General features: G+C 47.1%; 1 protein-coding gene across 4 annotated transcripts in view; it reads left to right on the top strand.

Annotated features, from left to right (window-relative positions):
* The window catches only part of alcama (activated leukocyte cell adhesion molecule a), a 316,807-nt gene that overhangs the window by 247,590 nt on the left and 46,067 nt on the right, over positions 1 to 23,150 (top strand). For all 4 annotated transcript variants that reach the window (XM_068040899.1, XM_068040901.1, XM_068040900.1 and 1 more), the window contains 4 exons: positions 2,254 to 2,473; positions 5,560 to 5,624; positions 7,262 to 7,349; positions 8,269 to 8,451. In XM_068040899.1, the coding sequence (XP_067897000.1) occupies positions 2,254 to 2,473; positions 5,560 to 5,624; positions 7,262 to 7,349; positions 8,269 to 8,451 (556 nt within the window). The remainder of the gene's footprint in view (positions 1 to 2,253; positions 2,474 to 5,559; positions 5,625 to 7,261; positions 7,350 to 8,268; positions 8,452 to 23,150) is intronic.

Genomic DNA, 23,150 nt, shown 5'->3' with positions numbered 1-23,150 from the left:
GTTCCTCGAGCTTGTGTTGATGTTCGCTGGAATACTGCAGCAATCCCTGGACAGAGATGTGAGCATGAGAGCGGGGGCGGGGCGGAGGGTGGGGTGCTCGGGTGGTGGAGGTTGTTGAAATGGCCAGCGACCGGAAGCTTGGGGTCATTCTTATGGACTGAGCGGAGGTGTTCCGCAAAGCAGTCACCCAATCTGCGTTTGGTCTCCCCGATGTAGAGGAGACCACATTGTGAGCAGCGAATACAGTATACTACATTGAAAGAAGTACAAGTAAATTGCTGCTTCACCTGAAAGGAGTGTTTGGGGCCTTGGATAGTGAGGAGAGAGGAGGTAAATGGGCAGGTATTACACCTCCTGCGATTGCAGGGGAAGGTGCCGTGGGAAGGGGACGAGGTGGTTGGGGTAATGGAGGAGTGGACCAGGGTGTCATGGAGGGAACGATCCCTTCAGAATGCTGACAGGGGAAGGGAGGGGAAGATGCGTTTGGTAGTGGCATCACGCTGGATGTGGCAGAAGTGGCGGAGGATGATCCTTTGGATATGGAAGCTGATGGGGTGGAAAGTGAGGACAAGGGGAACGCTGTCACAGTTCTGGGAGGGAGGGGAAGGGGTGAGGGTACAGGTGCGGGAAATGGGCCAGACACGGTTGAGGGCCCTGTCAACCACAGTTGGGGGGGGAATCCTTGGTTGAGGAAAAAGGAAGACATAGCAGAAGCACTGTTGTGGAAGGTAGCATCATCAGAGCAGATGCATCGGAGACGGAGAAACTGGGAGAATGGAATGGAGTCCTTACAGGAGGCAGGGTGTGAAGAAGTGTAGGCGAAGTAGCTGTGGGAGTCGGTGGACTTATAATGAATATTAGTAGACAGCCTATCCCCAGAAATGGAGACAGAGAAGTCGAGGAAGGGAAGGACTCCCACAGCTAGCTCGAGGCTAGGTTTTTGGATCAGTTAATGCATAGAACTTGCTCCAGTGGAAATTAAGTTTAATGGTGATTCAGATCCTCAGAACTGTTCACTTGACAAATTCGTTAGCATGTCTGCAATGGGGAAAGGACAGCAGAGCAACTGGTGCTTCCTACTTGAATAAATAATTTTCAGGGTTTTGGGAATTATGAGCCTCCAAATCATATTGCTTTGACATTGCAGTCAAAAGTTGTCAACAAATGCGCATTTTCAGGGCCATTCTCATCTTAAGTCACAAAGCTCATGTAACTATTTTTCAAATGCCAGTGGTGTCCTTGAGTTGTTATCTGTTCAGGGACCTTGTTAATATGTTTGGTCAGCAATTGCTAGTTTTCCAGGTCGGCACATATGAGTTGAGTGGAACAAGATCTGTTTTTGATCATTACTTGATTTCAATTAGGCTGGGGGTTGGGATGCTACAATAGTCTTCAGTGCCTCTGGGTTAGGATGGTGAAAAACTAGCTATGGTTCTTGCTTCCAATCGTTATCCATTGATGCCTGCAAAATGCATGTGTGCTCATCAAGAAGAGAGATTTTTTTCTATTTGCTAGGTGTTGCAACATTGTTGACATGTTGGCCCTGAAAATCCTTGGCTACATGCCACTGGTGTAAGTGTGACAGAGGAGGCACTGGTGACTATTACTTCTAACTCTGCCAGAGTATTCAGGATTAGGGCGTGGTCAGGTATTTTGCAAGCTATCGCCAGCACCCATGCTACAGGAAGGATGGCATGGTGATGTGGCTCAGGCAGACAACTCCCTGACCAGCCAGCACCATGAGCTCCATTTAATTTTTAACATTATGGCCATTTGGCTGAAGCAACCTGTACATCGTTTTCATCTTAATGTCAGGATCACTGGGTAATGGGGAGTCTAGCATTGAAGAAGTTCCAAGTGTGACAATCCAGATCCCACCAGAATTCCCATCCCCACAGAGTCTCTTGCACCTGACCAACATGCAGGATCTGCCATTGGACCCATGGATTTTTAGCCTCTTTGTTCATAAATAAGTTTAATGATTCTGCTGCACCTAATGCATGAAGGAAATCTTAAACCCTGCCCCCTGTATATTAAGATTGGGCTGGTTTGAAGTATTATTTTGCTGCCTGCTCCAGGAAACAAGTCTGCTGATGCTCACCATCGAGGCTTACATATGAGGAATAGCAACTTGAGCAGCTGGCAATTGAACCCGGCAGATCACCATGCTGAAAAGCTCTGATAGAACCCCCAAAAAATGAAAGGTTTGTCAGCTATATATTGTTGACCTTCATTTTTTTCTCTCTTTTTCAGAAGTTAAATGAAGCAGACAATGAACAACTAATTTCATTTTCACCTTTGAATAATCAAATAACAAAAAAAGAGGTTCCCGGATACAAGGACAGGATAATTATGAATGCAGACTTTTCCTTAACTATCTCTAATATTGGAATTCAGGACGAAAAGATATTTTCCTGCTTTTCATTGGTGGGATCAGACATAGCTGAAATTCCAGTCTCAGTCAAAGTTTACAGTAAGTAATAAAGATCATTGTATTAAAATAATCTTGTAATTGTGGATGAAGCAGAGGATCTTTACAGGGGATTGTTGTACTCACACGTGTACTTATCCATTATTATATTTTCCAGTGACCAGTGAGGTGATAAAGTCATTTAGAATATTGTCTATCTCTTCTAGGACCAGGATTCAGATCCATTTCTGTCTTATAGGCCTATGTTTCCTCTTCCATAGGCAAGTTGAGGCAGGATGTCCACTTGCAGCTTGACCCCACCTTGATCCTGGGCCCATTTCCTGGGTCAGGGAACATTCCTGTGGTGCTGCACTGGGACTGTTGCTGCAGTACCTGATGAAGCAAGATAAATAAGGGGACAGAAGAGCCATGAAGATGAAGGAGGGACAGGCCAAGGCCTAAATAGATATGGTTATGTGGCCTAATGAGAGGGAGAAGTGCTGACTGTTCCACCAGGGATTACCACCCCCCACTCAGAATTTCCTGGATGGAAAGCCAGGAAATCGTGCTGCTTCCAGGGCCCCACCTCCCTGTCATATGTGGCAGTGGGGGAAGGGGCAGTGGGCAGCAGACAACTGTCCTGAAAGGAACAGGGGGTGAGGTGGAGAGGAAAATCAAATTCAGTGTGGGAATGCCAGATTTGAGGCAATATAGCAGAGGCAATTCCACTTCATTGAATTAAGCTCTTAAAAGGCAGTTTTTCCATTTTCAGTCCATTCCCTAGCGGGCATGAGCTCCACGGTACATTTTCACTGCGGTCACTATTTGACCATTTGCAATTTGCAATCATGCTTAGAGGTGTCACAATGACAGAGAGTGTAAGGAGTATCCCCCAGCTTTCAATTCCACTTCATAAGCTTGTTCACAACAACAAATTGCAGTTATGTAACACTAAACATCGAAAAGCATCCCAAATAGCAGGCACCAAGCCTTTACGGGAGAGTTGGGCACAGCTGATCGAAACCTTGATGTGTTTTGAGAAGGATTTTAAGGTGGTGAAGAGGAGGGATTTGGGAAAAAAATCAGCACTTCAGATTCATCCAACTTGCTCTCCCTTTGAACACATCCTGTTGGGATGTGTAGTTGGTGAATTTGCCCTGACGAGTGCAAGTGCACAGTAATGTTACCACTGAATAGAGTGCGTTTTATTTTTTTGAAATACTTCACAGTGATTGCTTTTCATTTGCTTAAATTCATATTAATTGTCATTATTATATAGTTATAAAGTGCATATCATAAGCCAACAGGTGCTGTGTCACCCATTCCCACTAGACATCTAGCATATGAACTCTATTAGAGTTTCTGCGAAGTGGGCATGATTCTGTTGTGTACCACCAACTGTTCTGAAGTGCTGATTTTTTTTTTGTTGAATGGTACTTTCTTCTGCAAGGGTATCAACAATATCACTGAACGATACAATTAGTTAGGATGCACTAGATTATGTATGGCATATCCATAGTTTAATAGAATTAAAAGCCTCTTGTCACTGAATCACTATTAACTGATTGACTGCATTGATATAGTCAGTTGCATGTGTGCACAGTGACAAGCATGCATCAGTCTTTCTTATCTGTACCTTTTTATCTTCCTCCATTTTAACCTGCTTGAATACTGTGTAGCAATTTTCAGCGGTTCCTTTAGTGTTGCAATTTGAGCATATGACTGGATAAAGTTACGTTCACTACATTTTTTTGGAAAGCTCATATAAACACTTAGATAGCCACATATGGCAGTTTACAATTATTCACAATCATCCTCATTATTCACATTTTCAGTGCCCTTCAAGTGTGACAGCCAGATGCCCATGCACTTGCCACCCACACCTGCTTTGCGTGTTGATATATTTTCCCTCAGCAGTAAAGAGAGTTTGTCAACCGCGCTTCTAGAGCTTCTTCAGTGAAGCTGTCTTTACATGATTTATGATCGTCCTTCATTGTTGCCCAAAATAGAGCACTCCATTGTTGGATTAGAACCATAGAAAAGTTACAGCACAGAAGGGGGCCATTCAGCCCATTGTGTCTGCGTGGCTGAAAAAAAACTAGCCACCTAATCTAATCCCACCTTCCAGCACCTGGTCCATAGCCTTGCAGGTTACTGCATGTCCAGGTACCTTTTAAATGTGTTGAGGGTTTCTGCCTCCACCACTGTTCCAGGCAGTGAATTCCAAACACCCACCACCCTCTGGGTGAAAAAAGTTTTTCTCATGTCCCCTCTAATCCTCTACCAATCACCTTAAATCTGTGCCCTCGGTAATTGACCTCTCCGCTAGGTGAAAGAGGTCCTTCCTGTCTACTCTATCTAGGCCACTCATAATTTTGTGCCCCTCATAATTTTGTACACCTCAATTAATTCACCCCTCAGCCTCCTCTGTTCTAAGGAAAATAACCAATCATTCCTCACAGTTGCAACTTTCAGGCCCTGGCAACATTCTTGTAAATCTTCTCTGTACTCTCTCCAGAGCAGTTATGTCCTTCCTGTAATGTGTTGACCAGAACTGTACACAATACTCCAGCTGTGGCCTAACCAGCATTTTATACAGTTACAGCATTACATCCCTGCTTTTGTATTTTATACCTCGGCCAATGAAGGAAAGTATTCCATATGCCTTATTTAATACTCTATGTACCTGTCCTGCTACCTTCAGGGACCTGTGGACATGCATTCCAAGGTCTCTCACTTCTTCTACCCCTCTCAGTATCCTCCCGTTTATTGTGTATTTCCTTGCTTTATTTGCCCTCCCCAAATGCATTACCTCACACATCCCCGGATTGAATTCCATTTGCCACTTTTCCGCCCACTCAACCAAACCATTGATATCATTCTGGTGTCTACAGCTATCCTCTTCATTATCAACTACACGACCGATTGACCTCATGCACTCTGCAACTGAACTGAAGTAATATGCTGATAATTACTGTAGTTATGCATTGGTTGGAAAGTACCCTGTCTTGCAGAAAGTAAAGTAAATTTCCTTACTAAAATAACTCCTATTTACTGTGTTCTTGTGCACTAATTAATTTCAGTCCCTTGGTATATATTTTCTGTAAGTCTTATGCCTGAGCTTTGTTTTGTTTCTTTTTCCTATGCAGAACAACCATCTAATCCTGAAATTATGCAATCAGCTGCATTTCTTGATGAAGGGAAACTACAGCAGGTATGTGCAGGACACAAACATGAGTGACTTAGTAACATAGGCAAGAGAGCTGGCTCATTGCTCCAGATTGATGGCCAGAATTACATGGAAGCTCTGAATATTGTTCCATATAAAAGGTCATGGTTTGTACTAACAAAATGTTAAAAGAGTATAAATCTAAAGAGATTTTAAGGTAACAGTATATGGCATTGGTCACAGGCTAGGCTTGTATCTGCTAGAGTTTAAAAGAGTAAGAGGCGACTTGATTGAAACATATAAGATCCTGAGGGGTCTTGACTGGGTGGATGTGGAACGGATGTTTCCTCTTCTGGGAGAATCTAGAACTAGGGGTCACTGTTTAAAAATAAGGGGTCGCCCATTTAAGACAGAGATGAGAAGAAATTTTTTCTTTGAGGGTTGTGAGTCTTTGAAACTCTCTTCCTCAAAAGGCAGTAGAAGCAGAGTCTTTGAATATTTTTAAGGCAGATATATTCTTGATAAGCAAGGGGATGAAAGGTTATCAGGGCTAGGTGGGAATGTGGAGTTGAGGTTACAACCAGTTCAGCCATGATCTTGTTGAATGGCGGAGCAGGCTTGAGGGGCCAAGTGGCCTACTCCTGCTCCTAATTCATATGTTCTTTATGGACCATTGTCAGTTCTGGTCAGCCAATTGTAAGATGGGCATAATTGGCCTTGAGAGGAACAAGCAGTAAAGATGATCATTGAGCGTCTAAGGAATGAAAAAACCATAAGGATATTGAGCTTGTCCATGGTGTAAAAGAAGTACCTTAGAGATGGTCTAATTCAGGTTTTAAAGATTAATCTAGGCAAAATGGTCATTATGGCAAAGGGATCAAATACTAGGGGCACAAGTTAATACTTGGAAGTTTTGAGTAAGAACAGTCATGTGCAGCCTTTTGACCAATGGTAATAAACTTGTACAATACGTTACCAAGGAGGGCGATTGAAACAGCCAGTATAAATTGATAAAAGTGGGATGCATTTCTGGAAACAGAAAGTAATTGAGAGATGTGTTGGTGGCATTTGTCTTTTCAAAAGGTTCAAGCTTGTAGGTATTAATGGCCTTTCCTATTCCTAAAAATTCTTGTGTAACAATTTTCTATTCTGTACACATCACAGATTAATGAATTGAGTTGTATTTATAAAGTGCTTAATTTGTGCTGATCAACTGAAGATCTTAAATGCACTGTTTTAAAAAAAAAACCACATTATACATTTAGTGATGGGCAACATCGTCAGAATTGTTTTTCAACATCCAGTTTAAAGCATCTCACAGTCGGATGAAACAGAGAATCCAGCAATGTTTTTATGATGGAATCACCATTTGAGTAAGTGCATAAAAGGTTTGAAGTTGATTTGACTTCCATTAGTACAACAAGGAAGTTTCTGTTCCAGTTGAGAGTTAGACAAGGAAGCAAGAGCTTCAATTTCCATTTGATGTGTTGCCTTGGAGTAAGATTCTGTTGTGCCTGCTGCTGGCACCTATCAGGAGCATATATTTCCACACAAATTTCCATACAGGTATGTACTCCAGTAGAGAAAACATTGATGGCTAATAAACACAAAAGGCTGAATCATGTTACTAAAGTGTTTCCGGAAGAGTAATTGTGTTTTTTGCGTGTTCCCTTTCACCTCAGGTTGGTGTATGTGTTGTGAACAATAGCCACCCTGCTGCCAACATTACCTGGCAATACAATTCTCAGAATGTGGACCTTGACAGCCCAGGTACGATTCTAGAATTCAACATCACTGCTTGCATATTGAATGGGTTTACCATTTTTGATTGATTTTGAATGATGCCACTTCTCATGGAGAAAGACAGAAAGATTGCCTTCAGATTAGCTGAATGTGCTGTGAGCTAATGTCTGATGTCAGGCTGTCTGGCTACAAAACATATCAGGTTTGTGCCTGATCCTGTCTTGCATACAGGAAGCTTCACTGAGCATCACAAGGAGCGTCAACTGGCTGATTTCTGTTCCACCACACCTAGGCCAGTAGCACTAGAGCCAGTTGTAGCATTTCTACTACTGTCCTCCCTGAGATCAATACTGCATGTTCTTAAACAGTGTTTTTCCTATTTTCTTGTCCTCCCATATCTACTCAGCCCTTCTAGGATGAGATATCCTAGCCTTTTTTTCCATCAACACTGCAACACTGTATTGTCAACCCACCACTTGAATATTATGGGGTGGATTCCAGGGACAGTATAGTCTGTTTCTCCACATGATCCAGCCAAGAATGATGAAGATAACTGCATTACTTAACCTTTTCTGAGTCTTCAAAATGCCTTTCAATGTCCATTCCATGGCAGTAGGGTCTAGAATTAGAGAACATAAGTTTAGAGTGATTGGCAACAGAATGAAAGGCGACATGAGGAGAAACTTTTTTACAGAGCAAGTGGTTATGATCTGGAATGCATGACCTGAAAGGGTGGTGGAGGCAGATTCTATCGTGGCTTTTAAAAGGGAATTAGATAAGCACCTGTAGGGAAATAATTTGCAGAGTTTCAGGGAAAGGACAGGGGAGTGAGGCTACGTAAATTTCTCTTGCAGAGAGCTGGCACGGGCTCAATGGACCAAATGGCTTCCTTCTCTGCTGTAAGCATTCTATCATTCTAATGAATGTTTCACTTACTGTTTTCCAGAGGTGAAGATTGACGAGAGGACTTTTCAAAGTGACAAAGGTTTTTACAATACAGAATCTTCTCTGAAGTACTTGTCAAAGAGGGAGGAAAAAAGAGTTTCTTTTACCTGCAAGGCAACTTACTTTGAAGACCTAGACAGAACAACATCCAAATTATCTTCGCCTGTCGTTGTGTTTGTACACTGTAAGTAGGAATCTCCAGAATCGGTCCCTGCTAAGATGGTGCTGAACACCTAACAAACTGAATGATCTGTTAACTCTCAGATAAAAAACACGACTTGTACTTACAACACTTTTCATATCCACAGGAAAACCCAATGCTTCACAGCCAATGAAATGTAGTCAATTTGCATATAACAAGGCCAAGCACTTAAATATCACCAATTAATCTGTTCTTATTGATTGAGGGATAAATGTTAGCCAGGATACCAGAAGAACTCCTTTTGCTTTTCAAATAGTGCTTTGAAATCTTTTACGAGACCTCAGTTTAACATCTCATCAAAAAGATTGTACCTCTAATAATGCAGCACTCCTTCTGCGCTAAACTGAAGCATCAGCCTACGTTTATGTGCTCAAGTCTTGGAATGGGATTTAGAAACAAAAGTGCCATCACTGTTCACTTGCCAATCATTCTGTGTTTGTACCTGAGAATTTCAGTTGCGTCCTGCCATCTGACATTAATTGTTTTCTCTCCTCATTATTTTCTCTACTCAGTTACTATCCCCTTCCTTTCAAAAGTACCATCATGAACCACCTGATCAAAAAACCCACCCTTGGCACCAGTCTTTTCAAACCACCACCCCATCTTCAGCTTCGCATTCCTTTCCAAAGTTCTTGAACATATTGTCACCTCCCAAGGGAGAGTTCCAGGGCAATGGATGCCCCTGCTCCACCTGGCCCACAAGAAAACTTAAAAATGTATACTTAGATCGCTGGCCCTCATCTGGCCCAGATTACTATCGCCAGTTGTTTGGGCCTAGTGGACAAGCCACCCCTACTCCCCAACCTAGGCCTCAGGTTAAAAAAGCAGACAGGCCCCTGATGTCATCGAAGCCCGATCTGCATATTTAAAATGACCCCACAGGCTTTGGCTAGGTTCCCTTGCTGTCTGCAGTTTTAAATTACAGTCAGTCAAAACAGGGTGAGAAAAGGAATAGGTAAATCCCCTGCTCCATCTTAATACCACCATCCCCCACCCCCTTCCACAATCCCCTCTCTTGGCCTCATTGCTGCCGGGCAGGGGGTGGGGGAGGACAGTTAAAATCGAGGCCCCCTCGATCAAGCCCTTGTGCAATAACACTCTTATCTGTCTAACTGTACCCAGAGCATCTCTGATGCTAACTTCTCTTCCAGCCCCAGAATTTTACCACTCAAGTTTTCCAGCGCAATTTGGCAAATTGGATCCAAAATTGGCTTAATGGTAGGAGACAGAGGGTGATGGTCGAGGCTTGTTTTTGCAATTGGAAGCCTGTGACCAGTGGTGTACCACAGGGATCGGTGCTGCGACCCTTGCTGTTTGTCATGTACAGGAGATTTAGAGGGGATTTGTGGAAAAGATTTTTCACCCAGAGGGTGGTTGGAATCTGGAACACACTGCCTGAAGTGGTGGTAGAGGCAGGAACCCTCACAACATTTAAGAAGTATTTAGATGAGCACTTGAAACGCCATTGCATACAAGGCTACGAGCCAAATTCTGGAAAATGGGATTAGAATAGATAGGTGCTTGATGGCCGGCATGGATATGATGGGCTGAAGGGCCTGTTTCTGTGCTGTAAGACTCTATGACATTGATGAGTATTGCTTAGACTGAAACTATAAATCAAGTTTATTAAGAAATAATATTAAACAGAAGCGAAAAATGTGAAACAGATGATTTAATTAGAATAGTGTACTTAACTTACAGTGTCTCTTTCAATACAATACAAGTTCTGAACTCTTAGCAATTCTTCCCATAACTTAGATAATGCATTATAGCCACTGGCCTTATTGAAGTATAGAGGGCAGGATTTCAAATAGTCAGTGAGGGCGGAAAAGGGGGGCAGTCAGTTGCTTAAACCTACCCCTTGGGTAGGCATGCCAGTTTTCTGATCCGAAATCAGCACACTCAGATTTTGAATGATGCCAACAAAAGCCAGAAGGGGCCAACATATGCTCTGTGCAATTGGCCAGTTAAGCATATCAATGAGCTTACAGAGTCATTTACAGCACGGAGGACTGCAGCGGTTCAAGAAGGTAACTCACCACCACCTTCTCAAGGGTAATTAGGGATGGGCAATAAATGCTGTTCTGGCAGTGACGCCCACATCCCACAAGTCCATGTCAGCTCCGCAACAGAGCTGCATGCTGGCTCTCCATGGAACTATGCAGTCAGTCCCATTCCCCAGCTCAATCCCTGTTGCGCTGCAAATCTATTTCTTGTTGGCCAGGCTTGGGATTTTGGTTGTAAGGGGCGGGTTCAATATGCCATCAGAACCTTGAGAAGGAGGAGGAGGAAAGCGGGGAGCAGCCTGGAATGGTGGGATGCTGGCAAGAGGCAACAATGAAGGAGGAAGGTTGAGAGATGGCCCTGATTCACAGGCAAGCAGTTGTGAAATAGTCTGCATATCTTTGCAATCTTGATCAGGGCTTTTTGATGGGGGGAAGGGGGGTGGTATTTCAGAAAACTGGCATGCCTACCCAAGGGGTAGGTTTAAGCAACTGACTGCCCCCCTTTTCCGTGGTATTTCAGACAGACTCCACAATCCAGTGCCAATGAAGGAAGGGCATAAGAGGAAATGGGATCAAGCTTCTCTGAGCTTGGTCCGACCAACAATGAGGAGCAGCATGTCGAGTAGAGGCAGACCCCTGGGCAGCAGGATGCAGGGGTGAGGAAGGCTCCAGAGTCTGCACCTAACACAATCTTCATAGCACAGTCCATCGTTCTGCCAACCGTCACTTCCCATTCTGCTGCGTTTCTCCAACATGAAATGGAAACACACAAGTCAGCCTTAGTGCAACTACTTTCCCAGTGATTTATAGCTTAACAATTCACTATTATTTACATCGTAAGCACCCAGGTGGCCCAAGAAGTGGCACTACTGATGCAATAATGGCCAGTCCTACGAGATGTGCCCCCTGTGGCTGAGGATGAGGGGCTCCCTCGCTTGTTCCTGTCTGGGACTGAGATGCCTGTGGCAGTCGTCCTTGTTGTGGAGGTGGTGAGGGGGGGGGCAAGGGGGCGCCTCATTGTCGTATCTGGGAGGATGATGACGACGGAACCGCATGAGGCCTTCTCGGCCCTTTCACGGCGCCCTTGATCGCTGGAGGTGCCACCAGCTGGGGTGCGGCTGGCATCCACTCATGCTTATCTGCGCCACTGACTGGTTAATGCTGCTGACTCTGGCATACATCTTGTGCATGTCAGTGTGCTGTTCCTGCGTCCATTCTGGGTGATGCTGCACATGGCTCTCCAGAAAGTTGGCCACTCTCTCAAGGGAGGAGCTCAAAGCAAATTGTGGTGGACACGAGATGAATGAACTCTATCATTCTCACCACATGGCTCCGCAGGGCCTCAGGTAACTCCGACATGTGGGCACACCTCTCACCCTGGTTCTCCAGGTACAACTACCTGTTTCTTGACACCCCAGGCAATGCATTTCCCCCCCCCTATGCCTGTTCTCCATCTCCAAGAGGAACTGGCCACAGCTGACTCTGCCTCCTCCTGCTGTGAAGTGACGTGTGCTTCACCCTGTTCCACCTTCTCTAATAACACGCGAGGACCCATGGAGGTGCAAGTGTCTGTGCTGGTAAGATGTGACAGTGTAGGCTACAAAGTCACTTCCTACTCAGGAACTTATTCTGAGTGTGGACTTCTGCCCCTCTGCAGCTAGCCCTGTGAGAGACATAAGAGAAGATGGGAAAGAAAAATCGTGTTTGACTTTTCTTTGAGGATGAGCAGGGTGGATCAAGGGGAATGAGTAGATGTAGAGTATTTAGATTTCCGAAAGGTATTCAATAAGGTGCCACAAAAAAGGTTACTACGCAAGATAAGAGCTCATGTTATTGGATATAGGATTGGCTAACTAACAGGAAACAGAGCCGGGATGAATGGGGCATTTTCAAGCTGGCGCTCTGTAACTCGTGGAGTGCCACAGGGATCAGTGCTGGGGCTTCAACTATTTATGATCTACATTAATGACTTGGATAAAGGGACTGAGTGTATTTTAGCCAAATTTGCAGATGATACAAAGATAGGTAGGAAAGCAAGTTGTGAGGAGGACACAAAGAATCTGCAAAGAGATATAGATGGGTTTAGTGAGTGGGGAAAAATTTGGCAGATGGAGTATAATGTAGAAAAATATGAGTTTGTCCACTTTGGCGGGAAGTATAGAAAGGCAGAATATCATTTAAATGGAGATAGACTGCAGAATGCTGCGGTATAGAGGGATCTGGGTGTCCTTGTAAATGAATCGCAAAAAGTTAGCATGCAGGTATAGCAAGTAATTAGGAAGGCAAATGGAATGTTGTTGGCCTTTATTGAAAGGGGGATGGAATGTAAATGTGGGGAAATCTTGTACATTGGTGAGACCGCACCGAGAATATTGCATTCAGTTTTTGTCTCCTTACTTAAAGAGGGATATACTTGCATTGTAAGCAGCTGAGAAAAGGTTCACTCGGCTGATTTCTGGGATGAAGGGGTTGTCTTATGAGGAAAAGTTGAGCAGGTTGGACTTATGCTCATTGGAGTTTAGAAGAATGAGAGGTGATCTTATTGAGACATACAAGATTCTGAGGGGGTTTGCCAGGTTGGATGCTGAGAGGATGTTTCCCTTTTCGGGGAATCTAGAACTAAGGGGCACATTTTAAAAATAAGGGGTCTCCCATTTAGATGGCGATGAGGAGGGATTTCTTCTCTGTGGGTCATTAATCTTTGGAATTCTGTTCCTCTGAGAGCAGTGGAGACTGGGTCATTGAATATGTTCAAGGCTGAGTTAGACAGATTTTCGATCTACAAGGGAATCAAGGGTTATGGGACCTGGCAGGAAAGTGGAGTTAAAGCCACAATCAGATTATGCATGATCTGGAGAAGGCTTGAGGGGCCTACCTCTGCTCCTATTTCATATGATCTTATCTAATGGTAATGAGAGATCGGGACAGTAATCAGATGCTTCTACTGCTTAAAATAATAAAGTGACAGCTTATGCATTGTAACACAGCTGTAACACAGAGAGCATAGTCATGCATCCCCTGAACATGGAGATGTTAAGATCTTTTCACCCTGTATGTGGCAAACCCCTACTTCTCTGTCCCAAGCGCCCTGTGGCTGGACATTCTGGCCACATCAAGGGCCTGCTCCTTGAATTATGTCAGTACTGTGAGCTGGGGCACCTGACCATCCAGGCGTGCCCTCTCGTTCTCCCATGAGTTCAACTCCCTTTTGGTTTGCAAGGTGAAGAACGATGCCATTAGAACAATGCCTCCCCCCCTCTCCACTTACATCTTCTCATTCACAAACGATATTGCAGTCTGCACTCCAGCCTCCGGACCAGCGACACTGGGGTTCTACACCTACCGATGCTTCTGGATCAGCAAGACATCTGAGCACATGGTCACATGGTCTCCCATGGTCAGGAGAACTCGCTGCACCCTCAAAATGACCTTCTCTTTTGCACACTGGTGACTGCTGACTGGGAGGCATGCCATCTGCGGGTATTTTGGAACTCACCTGGCTAGACCTAAGAAGGTCATAGAAGTGTTTCCGGTACTGCTCCCAGTTCCTCCTCACCATTCCTCTGCTGTTGACCTCATGTGCCACCTCCAGCCACGTCCTTTTGGTGAGACTTGCGGGCCTCTTGTTGCTGTTGGCATGGAAGAATTGTTGCTGCACCCAGTCACCACTTCCAGCAGTGCTTCCAGCAAAACGGGGGTTGCCCTAACACCTGGGCCCTCCCTACCCACTGCCCTCTGCTCAGATTGTGCTTCCATTTTTTTTGTACGAGCAGCAGCCTCAGCAATGGCTGCCACCCACCCTTTAAATCAGGCCTGCTGCTGCCTCAGTCCCGCCTCCTTCCCACATCTGCTGCTGCAGATTGGGCAGCGAACATGACTCCAGACCAATTATGTTCTTGCTGATTTAAAATTGTGACACATGCACGTTTCCGCATTGGCGCAGGATTGGGACCTGGAAGTCGTCATGATATCTGTGCTCGAATTCCACAATTTGAAATCTCACCCAGAGCAAACTGGAGAAGCTCGTTTGTCAGCCTAATTATTTGCCTCTAGAATAGGTGGATCGTTTTTCGGCCGGCACAGACACGATGGGCCAAGTGGCCTCTTTCTGTGTCTTGCACTTTCTATGATTCTTTGAACTCAAGCTGGTAGAAAAGGGTATCTTCACGATTAATCAAAACTGCCAATCAAAGATAGACTCAAAGCAATTAGCGGTCTGATCATTAATGTATTTTCCCAGGCAGATGGTATAGGAACAGCTGGCTATATGTCCTCTATTCTTCATTAAATTACTTGAACTGAGCGCCTTGTCTGGTTGATGCATCCCATGTGGTGGTGGTATCATCTTGTAAATGTGACAGTGATTAGATTTATTTCGTATGGCTACCCATAGACATAGTATCAAATGTAATTAGAGACATCAGGAAAGAAAAGAAACCCAAAGTTGCATTATTTGAATATTTGAGCCCATGGATCCTATAGTTTTAGCCTGGACCATTGGGTGCACATTTCACATCTTTCCCTACATAGAAAAGTACTGACAGTAATCCCAGTCACAGAAGACAATACTGGCAAGCTAGAAATTCTAATTAAAATATATCATCTCATGACGTGAAGCAGGACAGATTTATGATTTGTTATACTTGTTCTGCAAAAAAAAAGGGTGGCAGGAACAACACCCAGGACAACCGTTATTGCCAACAGTGATGAAGCCTATTCCAAGTGATCAGTCATGAAATTAGCTGACAATAAGCCTTTAAGCATTAGCGAACTGGCCTATCACAGACCAATAGTAAAGCAGAGGGCATTAGTGTGATTAGTGAATGGTAGCAATAAAACTATTAACTTGTTTAAAGAACATGTGATTTATGGCATTGTCAGCCTGGCCCAAGGCCCATTGAGCACATTTAAACTTGATTATTCCTTACCTTGATTGTAACACCGCCTCATTATCCTATTGTATATTATCTCCCATATATATAATATTTAAAGCAATTAAAATCACTGAAGAAGGAATTTTCCTCCACACAAGATCAGGGGGCAGGTTGTTCAACCTTGCCCGTCTAAGAGCGAAGTCCAAAGTACGGAAAGTCCTCATCAGGGAACTCCTCTTTGCTGACGATGCTGCTTTAACATCTCACACTGAAGAGTGCCTGCAGAGTCTCATCGACAGGTTTGCGGCTGCCTGCAATGAATTTGGCCTAACCATCAGCCTTAAGAAAACGAACATCATGGGGCAGGACATCAGAAATGCTCCATCCGTCAATATTGGCGACCACGCTCTGGAAGTGGTTCAAGAGTTCACCTACCTAGGCTCAACTATCACCAGTAACCTGTCTCTAGATGCAGAAATCAACAAGCGCATGGGAAAGGCTTCCACTGCTATGTCCAGACTGGCCAAGAGAGTGTGGGAAAATGGTGCACTGACACGGAACACAAAAGTCCGAGTGTATCAAGCCTGTGTCCTCAGAACCTTGCTCTATGGCAGCGAGGCCTGGACAACGTATGTCAGCCAAGAGCGACATCTCAATTCATTCCATCTTCGCTGCCTCCGGAGAATACTTGCTATCAGGTGGCAGGACCGTATCTCCAACACAGAAGTCCTCGAGGTGGCCAACATCCCCAGCTTGTACACACTACTGAGTCAGTGGCGCTTGAGATGGTTTGGCCATGTGAGCCGCATGGAAGATGGCAGGATCCCCAAGGACACATTGTACAGCGAGCTCGCCACTGGTATCAGACCCACCAGCCGTCCATGTCTCCGCTTTAAAGACGTCTGCAAACGCGACATGAAATCCTGTGACATTGATCACAAGTCGTGGGAGTCAGTTGCCAGTGTTCGCCAGAGCTGGCGGGCAGCCATAAAGGCGGGGCTAAAGTGTGGCAATTCGAAGAGACTTAGTAGTTGGCAGGAAAAAATTCAAAAGCGCAAGGGGAGAGCCAACTGTGTAACAGCCCCGACAAACAAATTTTTCTGCAGCACCTGTGGAAGAGCCTGTCACTCTAGAATTGCCGTTTATAGCCACTCCAGGCGCTGCTCCACACACCACTGACCACCTCCAGGCGCTTACCCATTGTCTCTCGAGATAAGGAGGCCAAAGAAGAAATATAATATTTAAAGCAATTAAAATCATTGAGTAACAAAATGCTGTTCTGCAGTCATTGGACAGCAATCCAGCAGTTAGCATATACAGGAGTTACAGAATCTTGTTGTTTGGTTTAACCTGCACTGGCATTAGATAATATATTGTGGCAGTTAAAATGCTTTTTTAAAAATTACAAACCACTGAGATTACTGGTTTAATTAACTTCAGTTACCAAAAGTTATACTTAGGATAAGGTGCATCCCAGCAAATGTAGTGGTGAATCTCCTCCAGTACAACAACAACTTGCATTTATATAGCACCTTTAGCAGCAGAGTAAAATATCTCACAGAGCTTCGCAGGAGCATTATGAAACAAAATTTGATGCCAAGCCACATATTAGGGCAGGTAACCAACAGCTTGAACAAAAAGGCAAGTTTTAAGTGGTATCTTAAAGGCGGAAGGAGAGGTAGAAAAGCAGAAAGGTTTACAGAGAGACTTCCAGAGTTCAGGGCCTCAGCAGTTGAAGGCATAGCTGCCAGTTGTGGAGTGATTAAAATCAGGGATACTCGAGGCCAGAATTGGAGGAGCACAGATATCTTGGAGCAGCGTAGAGCTGGAGAATGATACAGAGGTCAGGAGGAGGTGAAGCCATGGAAGGATTTGAAAACAAGGATGAGAATTTTTATGTTGAAGCTTTGCTTAACTGGGAGTCAGTGTAGCTCAGCGAGCACAGGGGTGATGGGTGAACAGGACTTGGTGTGAATTAGGATACAGGCAGCATAGTTTTGGGCGAGCTTAAGTTTATGGAGGGTGGGAGGCCTGCCAGTAGGGCTTTGCAATAGTCAAGTCTAGAGACATAGTTTCAGCAGCAGATGGGCTGAGACAGAGGCTGAGTCTTCAAACACTTTCCAGAAGGACAGTATGATTTTACCTCACTTGGTGCTTCACTAGAGTGACATGGCAGTTCAGAAATGTGGCTATCTGTGGGCCTAAACCTATAGCCTTTCATGCAACATCCCCATTAAAAAGAGAAAATAGGCTTAAAAATCCTGCCCCGTGAAAGCATTTCTGATCGCTCAGTGAGTCTACCAGTCAGTGAATGGATCATGCAGACAAGGTTCCAGGTTCAATCCTGTTAGTGCTGAAGTGGTTGACTCAACTGGGGCATCAATCGGATATTACAATTGGCATCCTGACTTCTGGAATAGGGAGTGGACAAATTAGCCAGTGATCCTGCTCTTGATCCCTACAGATTGATGTCCAGTCATTTGGTGGCAAAGAATAAGAGGCCGATGTTGAAAAACATCGAACTTTGTCACGTTACAAAACGTGTAACTCACCTCCTGACTTGACTTCTCAAAGCCTGTCCACTATCTGCAAGGCGCAAGCCAGGAGTGTGATGGAATACTCTCCACTTGCCTGAATGAGTGCAACTCCAACAACACTCAAGAAGCTCGACACCATCCAAGGCAAAGCAGCCCACCTGATTGGCACTCCCTCCACTACCAGCGCACAGTGGCAACAATGTGTACCATCTACAACAGGATCTGGCCCACCAAAGGTTTTCATCCAGCCCCAGATGCAAACTGTGCTGGGTAGTTCTTCAGCCTCGGCAAGGGTTGGTGACTGAAGATGAGAAATTTCCCAGTGCCGCTACCTTTCAGACCGGCTTTTTAAAAATAGCGCTTTCAGTTTCTCAGCTGACAGGTGCTTACATTGGAAACAGCAGTTTCTGAACTTCAGACAGTTTTGGGGTTTTCCGGCAGGCTTTTAAAAAAAAAAGTAGGAACCCACCAGAAAACCCCGAATCTGTCCGAAGTAGGGAAACTGCTGTACCCGATGTCAGCTCCTGTCAGCTGTGAAACTGACAGTGCAATTTCTTTTTAAAAATGACCAACCACAAAGCTGCTATGCTGAGGTGCTTTCATTCCCTGCAACTGTCAGACAGAGAGAGAGAAGGAGGGGGAACAGACAGAAAAAGAAGGAGGGAAGTGGGGGACAGAGATAGAGGGATGGAGGGGAGGGACAGAGAGATAGAGAGATAGAGGGAGAGAGGGGGGATAGAGGGAGGGGAGACAGAGTTAGAGAAAGAGGGAGGGAGGGGGGACAGAGAGGGCAAGACAAAGAGGGAGGGGGAACAGGGGAAGGAGAGAGGGGGGGAGGGGGGACAGACAGAGAGAGCGAGAGGGAGGGGGGACAGACAGAGAGGGAGGGAGAGAGGGAGGGGGGAACAGAGAGGGAGAGAGAGAGGGAGGCAGGAATATAGACAGCGAGAAGGAGGGGGGACAGACAGAGAGAGAGAGTGTGAGGGGAAGGGGGAACAAAAAGAGGGGGAACGGGACAAACCGAGCAAGAGAGGGGGACAGACAGATGGAGAGCAAGAGAGAGAGGGACAGGTGGAAAGAGATGAAGGGGAGGAAGAGAAAGACGAGGAGAAGGAGAGAGTAGGGGGCGGAGGGAGATGAGGACAGGGAGGTGGAGAGCGAGAGGAGGGGGACAGAGAGAGAGCGAGAGGAGGGGGACAGAGAGAGAGCGAGGGGGACAGAGAGAGAGCGAGAGGAGGGGGACAGAGAGAGAGCGAGAGGAGGGGGACAGAGACAGAGAGAGAGAGAGAAGGGGGACAGAGACAGAGAGAGAGAGAGAGAAGGTGGGACAGAGAGAGAGAGAGAAGGGAGACAGAGCGAGAGAGAAAGAAGGGGGACAGAGCGAGAGAGAGAGAGAAAGAAGGGGGACAGAGCGAGAGAGAGAGAGAAAGAAGGGGGACAGAGCGAGAGAGAGAGAGAGAAAGAAGGGGGACAGAGCGAGAGAGAGAGAGAAAGAAGGGGGACAGAGCGAGAGAGAGAGAGAGAGAAAGAAGGGGGACAGAGCGAGAGAGAGAGAGAGAGAAAGAAGGGGGACAGAGCGAGAGAGAGAGAGAGAGAAAGAAGGGGGACAGTGCGAGCGAGAGAGAGAGAAAGAAGGGGGACAGAGCGAGCGAGAGAGAGAGAAAGAAGGGGACAGAGCGAGAGAGAGAGAGAGAAAGAAGGGGGCAGAGCGAGAGAGAGAGAGAGAAAGAAGGGGGACAGAGCGAGAGAGAGAGAGAGAGAAAGAAGGGGGACAGAGCGAGAGAGAGAGAGAGAAAGAAGGGGGACAGAGCGAGAGAGAAAGAAGGGGGACAGAGCGAGAGAGAGAGAGAGAAAGAAGGGGGACAGAGCGAGAGAGAGAGAGAGGAAGAAGGGGGACAGGCGAGAGAGGGAGAGAAAGGGGACAGAGAGAGGGAGAGAAAGGGGACAGAGAGAGAGAAAGGGGACAGAGAGAGAGAGAGAAGGGGACAGAGAGAGAGAGAGAAGGGGACAGAGAGAGGGAGAGAAAGGGGACAGAGAGAGGGAGAGAAAGGGGACAGAGAGAGGGAGAGAAAGGGGACAGAGAGAGGGAGAGAAAGGGGACAGAGAGAGAGAGAGGGAGAGAAAGGGGACAGAGAGAGAGAGAGAGAGAGAAGGGGACAGAGAGAGAGAAGGGGACAGAGAGAGAGAAGGGGACAGAGAGAGAGAAGGGGACAGAGAGAGAGAAGGGGACAGAGAGAGAGAGAGAGAGAGAGAAGGGGCAGAGAGAGAGAGAGAGAGAAGGGGACAGAGAGAGAGAGAGAGAGAGAAGGGGACAGAGAGAGAGAGAGAGAGAGAAGGGGACAGAGAGAGAGAGAGAGAGAGAAGGGGACAGAGAGAGAGAGAGAGAGAGAAGGGGACAGAGAGAGAGAGAGAGAGAGAGAGAAGGGGACAGAGAGAGAGAGAGAGAGAGAGAGAAGGGGACAGAGAGAGAGAGAGAGAGAGAAGGGGACAGAGAGAGAGAGGGAGAGAAGGGGACAGAGAGAGAGAAGGGGACAGAGAGAGAGAGAGAGAGAAGGGGGGACAGAGAGAGAGAGAGAGAAGGTGGGACAGAGAGAGAGAGAGAGAAGGTGGGACAGAGAGAGAGAGAGAAGGTGGGACAGAGAGAGAGCGAAGGTGGGACAGAGAGAGAGCGAAGGTGGGACAGAGAGAGAGCGAAGGTGGGACAGAGAGAGAGCGAAGGTGGGACAGAGAGAGAGCGAAGGTGGGACAGAGAGAGAGCGAAGGTGGGACAGAGAGAGAGCGAAGGTGGGACAGAGAGAGAGCGAAGGTGGGACAGAGCGAGAGCGAAGGTGGGACAGAGCGAGAGAGAAGGGGGACAGAGCGAGAGAGAAGGGGGACAGAGCGAGAGAGAAGGGGGACAGAGCGAGAGAGAAGGGGGACAGAGCGAGAGAGAGCGAGAGAGAAGGGGGACAGAGCGAGAGAGAAGGGGGACAGAGCGAGAGAGAAGGGGGACAGAGCGAGAGAGAAGGGGGACAGAGCGAGAGAGAAGGGGGACAGAGCGAGAGAGAGAGAGAAAGAAGGGGGACAGAGCGAGAGAGAGAGAGAAAGAAGGGGGACAGAGCGAGAGAGAGAGAGAAAGAAGGGGGACAGAGCGAGAGAGAGAGAGAGAAGGGGGACAGAGCGAGAGAGAGAGAGAGAAGGGGGACAGAGCGAGAGAGAGAGAGAAGGGGGACAGAGAGCGAGAGAGAGAGAGAAGGGGGACAGAGAGCGAGAGAGAGAGAGAAGGGGGACAGAGCGAGAGAGAGAGAGAAGGGGACAGAGAGAGAGAGAGAGAAGGTGGGACAGAGAGAGAGAGAGAGAAGGTGGGACAGAGAGAGAGAGAGAGAGAAGGTGGGACAGAGAGAGAGAGAGAGAAGGTGGGACAGAGAGAGAGAGAGAGAAGGTGGGACAGAGAGAGAGAGAGAGAAGGTGGGACAGAGAGAGAGAGAGAGAAGGTGGGACAGAGAGAGAGAGAGAGAAGGTGGGACAGAGAGAGAGAGAGAGAAGGTGGGACAGAGAGAGAGAGAGAGAAGGTGGGACAGAGAGAGAGAGAGAGAAGGTGGGACAGAGAGAGAGAGAGAGAAGGTGGGACAGAGAGAGAGAGAGAGAAGGTGGGACAGAGAGAGAGAGAGAGAAGGTGGGACAGAGAGAGAGAGAGAGAAGGTGGGACAGAGAGAGAGAGAGAGAAGGTGGGACAGAGAGAGAGAGAGAGAAGGTGGGACAGAGAGAGAGAGAGAGAAGGTGGGACAGAGAGAGAGAGAGAGAAGGTGGGACAGAGAGAGAGAGAGAGAAGGTGGGACAGAGAGAGAGAGAGAGAAGGTGGGACAGAGAGAGAGAGAGAGAAGGTGGGACAGAGAGAGAGAGAGAGAAGGTGGGACAGAGAGAGAGAGAGAGAAGGTGGGACAGAGAGAGAGAGAGAGAAGGTGGGACAGAGAGAGAGAGAGAGAAGGTGGGACAGAGAGAGAGAGAGAGAAGGTGGACAGAGCGAGAGAGAGAGAGAAAGAAGGGGGACAGAGCGAGAGAGAGAGAGAAAGAAGGGGGACAGAGCGAGAGAGAGAGAGAAAGAAGGGGGACAGAGCGAGAGAGAGAGAGAAAGAAGGGGGACAGAGCGAGAGAGAGAGAGAAAGAAGGGGGACAGAGCGAGAGAGAGAGAGAAAGAAGGGGGACAGAGCGAGAGAGAGAGAGAAAGAAGGGGGACAGAGCGAGAGAGAGAGAGAAAGAAGGGGGATTCTCGATTTTGTGCCCCGGACTCCAGAGCTGGCGAGAAGGAGAGCAGATGGCCACGAAAGAAGAGAGAGAAGAGGAGGAGAGAAGAAGGGGGACAGAGCGAGAGAGAGAGAGAAAGAAGGGGGACAGAGCGATGAGAGAGAGAGAAAGAAGGGGGACAGAGCGAGAGAGAGAGAGAAAGAAGGGGACAGAGCGAGAGAGAGAGAGAAGGGGGACAGAGCGAGAGAGAGAGAGAAGGGGGACAGAGCGAGAGAGAGAGAGAAGGGGGACAGAGCGAGAGAGAGAGAGAAGGGGGACAGAGCGAGAGAGAGAGAGAAGGGGGACAGAGCGAGAGAGAGAGAGAAGGGGGACAGAGCGAGAGAGAGAGAGAAGGGGGACAGAGCGAGAGAGAGAGAGAAGGGGGACAGAGCGAGAGAGAGAGAGAAGGGGGACAGAGCGAGAGAGAGAGAGAAGGGGGACAGAGCGAGAGAGAGAGAGAAGGGGGACAGAGCGAGAGAGAGAGAGAAGGGGGACAGAGCGAGAGAGAGAGAGAAGGGGGACAGAGCGAGAGAGAGAGAGAAGGGGGACAGAGCGAGAGAGAGAGAGAAGGGGGACAGAGCGAGAGAGAGAGAGAAGGGGGACAGAGCGAGAGAGAGAGAGAAGGGGGACAGAGCGAGAGAGAGAGAGAAGGGGGACAGAGCGAGAGAGAGAAGGGGGACAGAGCGAGAGAGAGAGAGAAGGGGGACAGAGCGAGAGAGAGAGAGAAGGGGGACAGAGCGAGAGAGAGAGAGAAGGGGGACAGAGCGAGAGAGAGAGAGAAGGGGGACAGAGCGAGAGAGAGAGAGAAGGGGGACAGAGCGAGAGAGAGAGAGAAGGGGGACAGAGCGAGAGAGAGAGAGAAGGGGGACAGAGCGAGAGAGAGAGAGAAGGGGGACAGAGCGAGAGAGAGAGAGAAGGGGGACAGAGCGAGAGAGAGAGAGAAGGGGGACAGAGCGCGAGAGAGAGAGAAGGGGGACAGAGCGCGAGAGAGAGAGAAGGGG

This window comes from Heterodontus francisci, chromosome 10 (genome assembly GCF_036365525.1).
Source record: "Heterodontus francisci isolate sHetFra1 chromosome 10, sHetFra1.hap1, whole genome shotgun sequence".
Taxonomy (NCBI): Eukaryota; Metazoa; Chordata; class Chondrichthyes; order Heterodontiformes; family Heterodontidae; genus Heterodontus; species Heterodontus francisci.
The sequence above is the reverse complement of the archived record's forward strand: the minus strand, read 5'-3'. Positions and strand labels throughout refer to the sequence as shown.